This window comes from Nothobranchius furzeri, chromosome 5, assembly GCF_043380555.1.
Source record: "Nothobranchius furzeri strain GRZ-AD chromosome 5, NfurGRZ-RIMD1, whole genome shotgun sequence".
Taxonomy (NCBI): domain Eukaryota; kingdom Metazoa; phylum Chordata; class Actinopteri; order Cyprinodontiformes; family Nothobranchiidae; genus Nothobranchius; species Nothobranchius furzeri.
This window is the reverse complement of record NC_091745.1, coordinates 15874007-15879114: the sequence shown is the minus strand read 5'-3', so window position 1 is coordinate 15879114 and position 5108 is coordinate 15874007. Positions and strand designations below refer to the sequence as shown.

At 42.4% G+C, this 5108-nt stretch overlaps 1 protein-coding gene across 1 annotated transcript; it reads left to right on the top strand.

Moving 5' to 3' along the window:
- The first annotated feature begins 800 nt into the window (after window positions 1–800).
- On the top strand, window positions 801–4527 carry 42sp43 (P43 5S RNA-binding protein). The gene is made up of 9 exons (XM_015974431.3): window positions 801–1402; window positions 1478–1578; window positions 1643–1736; window positions 1811–1902; window positions 3372–3445; window positions 3524–3604; window positions 3677–3906; window positions 3976–4029; window positions 4099–4527. Exons 1-9 carry the CDS (start codon window positions 1268–1270, stop codon window positions 4357–4359), a joined length of 1122 nt encoding a protein of 373 aa, XP_015829917.3. The 5' UTR covers window positions 801–1267; the 3' UTR covers window positions 4360–4527.
- Window positions 4528–5108: the final 581 nt, after the last annotated feature.

Here is a 5108-nt window from a genome sequence, read left to right as displayed (position 1 = left end):
CCTGTCCATTTACTGCAGAGGTGCTCCGGCGTCCGGCAAAAATAGGATCGATTCTATTTTTGCCGGACGCCGGAACACGGCCGCAGTAGTGGAATTGCTCTGATTGACTACAACGGGACCGATTTTGCTCCGGAGTTCGTGTCGGAGTGGAGCGGAGGTAGTGGAATTTGGGGTAAATCAGTACAAGTCTGTAATCATTACTTTGTCTGATCCTTACAGCTTTCTTATAGATGGCGTTCAGAATGGCTTCAAAACTTTTATAAACCAGAATGATTTTTATTGAAATACCTCTTTAAAGAGCAAGTCACCCCCAAATCAACTTTTGTTGGCTGATAATCTGTATAAATGCGTGTCTAATCGTGCTGTAGACACGTGTAGTCAATAATTAGGCGCTTTAGTGCATCTTAGTTAATATTTAAATATTCTGCCCAAAACTGTCAGCGTTGTGCCGTCTTCAGGTAAAAACTCTGCACTGCAATTGCACTTAAATCTGCCACTGCTATTGGCTAAGAAGTACACTATGATGTTAGCTGGTACATTATGAGCTCACAATGTTGTGAGCCAGTGTTTGTGTATTTGTTAGCAGCTCCACCCTGCCAGGAAACAGCATTTTCTGGATTTTTTAAGCAGGAAGTGGGAGTGGAGTATGACTCTGGTAGGGGGTGACTTGCTCTTTAAACTAAGGCTATGCACGATTTTTGTTTTAAATTCAATAATTAATTAGGCCCATTTCCTAAATTTAGAAGATTTCTGACTGCTTTCTGCATAAACTCGAGATTTTTGCCACCTGCTTATAATAATGTTAATGTATCAGACACACACCATTTGTATGAATAATAGACAGTTTTCTCACAGTAAACATTGAAACATGCACTGATTAGTGAAAAATCAAAAGAGCCTGATATCTATAAAGGCTTATTAAATCTATATGAATTCTGTCAAACCTTATACTGATAATTCGGCCTAGTGTCATCATTTAACACTATTACTTCATAACTTCCCCAAATAAAGAGCATTTCTCATTGTGCTAAAGGGTCAAAGTGGTTTATAGCAGCTGGGTTTGTCTGTTTTAATTCCTCCCAACACCGATAAAGAGTCTTATGTATAGGAACAAATCTGCAGTAAAGGCTGTTGGTTAATTAACTTAATTGGTTGCATCTGAAGTACACTTAGAAAAGGCCATAAAACGGGTCGTCGGAAGCGCCGCCGGTCCCACGAGGTGACTCAGAAACATTCAGAGAAACAGAAGTAACGGTTTCAGCTGAGGATGAACGGTGTTTTCAGTGGGAAACCTCTGAGCGCTCCAACGCGGAGGACCTTCAGCTGCAGCCACGCTGGATGTGCAGCAACTTTCCCCAGAGAGTGGAAGCTGAAGGAGCACGAGACGGTGCACACCGGGGCGGTGAGAGGGGAACACGGCCCGAGTAAACACGCATCTGCTTATAAAGGTGTTTGAATGAAACTTTATCACCCACAGCGGCCCTGCCAGTGTCCAGTTTCCAGCTGCGGTCGCCGCTTTAAGAGGACAGCTCACCTGAGACGCCACCTGTCCCAGCACAAAGGCCTGGCGCACTTCCGGTAGGTAAACGCACGCGAGACTGTTTACCACCTGCTGTTTTGGTCTGACTCGTGCTCGGTGTAGATGCCACATACCCACGTGTGCCAAGACGTTTTACTACGCGGACAAACTGAAAAGGCACGTGCGCTTCGTCCATGGAAACGAGAACTACTTCAAGGTTTGTCCAGCAGATGGCGCGAAAGCTGCACGAGTCTTTAAACGTTCACGTTTGGCCATTTCTGTTCATTCCAGTGCAACCAGCCGAACTGCGCTTTAACCTTTAAAAAGCGCAGACTGTTCAAGCTGCACCTACAGCAGCAGCACAGCGTGGCTGCTAAGTTCAGGTAAGGACTTTTAATGTTTACATCTAATGTGTTAGATCAGATTTGCCCTGTAAGATAATCAGATCCACATATAATCTGCATAATATGAAGACATTTTAAATGAGTGTTATCGTTTTTACCTCTTACTATCCCACTGTTTACATTTTCAAGAGCCTCTCATAATATACAAACTAAAGGGACAAAGTTACACAATAAACCATAACACAGCTAAGTAAAAACACCACTAGTGAATGGATAAATCGGGCTACAGGCATTAGATGCAGTGGGTAACAGAGCTTGTGTTCTCAGGATTGGTGTTGTGCATTTTCATTATTTCACTTGGAAAAACATGAAGTGTTTATAGAGATGGGCACTTGTGTAAAGTTGATTAAAATGTTATTACCCATTCTGAGACCAATTCTGATTAAGTATAATTTGAACATGAGATTCAGCTTTGTATGCATTTGCTGTAAAGCTCTGGTGTTAACATCAGAGTCGCACGTTTTCAGGAATCTAGTTTTTGTTGAATTATGAAGTCTGAAGCTTTTTAAAGTTAATAATGTAGTTTTTATAGTTTGAGGGACTGCACACCATCAGAAAACGTAACTCCACCCCTAGTCAAGATTTGAAAAATGCCATGAAAGTGGGCGTTGCCAGGAGGCAGGGTGGCATGGCCAAGTGTGGGGAATTTCCATCCTGGGAGGGGGGAGTGGGAGGAGACTGTACCGATGACTTGAAACAGTACCAGCCCCAGTCAATCACAAGTTTAAAATGCAGTAGCCACAGTTCTGCCACAGAGGGCAGCACTAAGACGTTTTTAAGACCTAGTTTCTAGATATGTTTACACAAACATGTCAAATGCACAGAAACAAATATTGCATTTGTAAAGACCCAATTATACAATTGGGCAAAAAAGTTATTCTGGGGTTTAGTTACTCTTTAATGTGTAAACTTTCAGTGAGTGAAGGAAAACTAAACTTTTGTTTGCTTGAATGATTAAGAAAAGCAAAATTATATAGAGCTGCATCCTCCTGCAGCACATTATGTACATGTATACATGTATTCAGTAAAACTGCTAGAGCAGAACCACTTCTGATTAAAGCAGATTTTGCAGTTAACTCATTAATAATTGCTGTTAATAATTCAGGCAGCAGATTGGCAAAGCAGATTTATTTTGAATTCTGCTCATTCATCTGACAGAAAACATTAACCATTAAAGACATTTAAATGAATTTTTAAAAAATTGCATTTTAAATTAGATTTAACTTCATTTTGTGTTCTATATAATCACACAAACTATCAATATTAATTTAAATGTTTAACATCAGTTTTATCACCAGACAAACAAGTGAAGGATCTGTTTTGCAAACTAATTTTTAATGAAACACTTGTTTTTCCATTGATTTCTTTTTGAACATGTGTAATACACATACTGGATCTGGCATTTTTAAGTTGTTTCAACTTATTTTGTCTTTGTTTGGACTCTTAAGATGCTCTAAGGATGCTTGTGGGGCCACATTCGACTCCCATGTTGCCCGTAAAGCTCATGAGAAGAAACATGGAGGTCGGTCTGTGTTCTGGAAACACCTTGTTGGTCCTGTTTTGTGTAAATGTTTAATTCTCCTAACCTTCCTGCCTGCAGGTTACCGCTGCCTTCATGCTAACTGTCAAGTACTTGAACACACCTGGAGCAAGCTCCAGAAGCACATGGCTACACATCCAGGTGAGTGAAGCCATCGGGAATGTGTTCATTTTGAGACCAAGCTCACGCTCCATCCCTTTTATTATGTTGCAGTTGCATTTACCTGCAGCGTGTGTCAGAAGGAGTTTAAGAAAGCGGACGCGCTGCGGAGACACAAACGGAAGCACGCGTCCCATAAGCCGGTGCTGATGTGTCCCAGAGAAGACTGCCAGGCTTATTTCACCACGACCTTTAACCTCGAGCACCACATCCGCAAAGTCCACCTTCAGCTTCTGAAGTACAAGTGCTCGTTCCCAGACTGCCCACGCATGTTTGCTATGAGGGTGGGTTAACGTCGTAATTTTTATGATCCTTGGATGACTGAATGTCCGAACATTAATGTTCTTATCCAGGAGAGTATGTACAGACACCTCCTTCGCCATGATCCAAGCTCCTCAGCCCTGAGGGTAAGTCCTCCTGTTGGCTTGAAATAAGAGTCAGGATTCATGTTTTACTGAATCTCCGTGACTCAACAGAAATGTTGGAAGCCAAAGAAAACGTGGCAGAAACGCCTGAATGGAAGCAATCAGCCCCTGGTGGAGGAGAACCTGCAGCGCCTCTTCGCTCTGCGCATGAGGATCTCCAGACGTGGCAAGGTGGAAGCCAACCTGTCGGGACTCTTCAACGAACGAAAGATCCCTCACTACGTCGACCCAGAGGTCAACCTGCGCGGCTTGTTCGCAATCAAGCAGCCTCGGCCTTTAGAGGTGCCCGAGGTGGTGCCTGTTAAAGGTTAGATGGGAATGTGAACAGACAGCTGAGTTTTTGTTTGCAGGGTTTAGGAGTTGGGTCTTTTTGATTTTAATTCAGCTGACTCGTTTAGTTTGTGTGAATGTGACGTGACATTAATTTGATTTTCTTAAGCTGGAAGCTGACCCAATAAACTGAGTTTGGTTTAGCCTGAAGGTGCTTCTTATTTCTCTGAGCTGGTTTCCCCATCTGCAACAGCTGACTATTTCAGTTGGGAATGGTTTTGGTGTTGGCCCACTCGGGACAGCTGCTCTCCTGCATAGCTTTTTCCTGGTTTGGCTGCATGTGTTGACATTTGCTGAACACGCTGGTGCTCGTTTAATACGAACAAAGATCTGCTGATGAGTCGAGGCTGAATCACTGCATGCAACTACGGGGGTGGCTGTAAGATCTGTTGGACTGAAGCTTTAATGAAAGTTGACTCAAACTTCTGAACAAAAGCTAATTTTTTTAAGTTTAAGAAGCCCTGACTTGCTGTAAAACGGGTTATTTAGGACTAATGTAAAAGATAGCTCGACTGCAGCATAGACCAAAGTGTAATCAACATAAATGACTGCAGCAATTGTCTGGTTGATGCAACGCCACTTGAAAAACATAAGCCCCACCACTGAAATTCCTACAGGACTCGACCACTAAGTGCAGCAAGGTCCTATGCTTCTGCTGATAATTGTAAATAAGTTTCCTTGTAAATGCTAAAGTAGGGTTTTGACCATTTCATTAAATACAAACTTAATAA

Coding starts and splice junctions, on each gene's coding strand:
- 42sp43 (XM_015974431.3), top strand. CDS start 1,268: ATGAACGGTGTTTTCAGTGGGAAACCTCTGAGCGCTCCAACGCGGAGG. Junction 1,579..1,642: donor AAAGGCCTGGCGCACTTCCG/GTAGGTAAACGC, acceptor TGCTCGGTGTAG/ATGCCACATACCCACGTGTG. Junction 1,903..3,371: donor AGCGTGGCTGCTAAGTTCAG/GTAAGGACTTTT, acceptor TGGACTCTTAAG/ATGCTCTAAGGATGCTTGTG.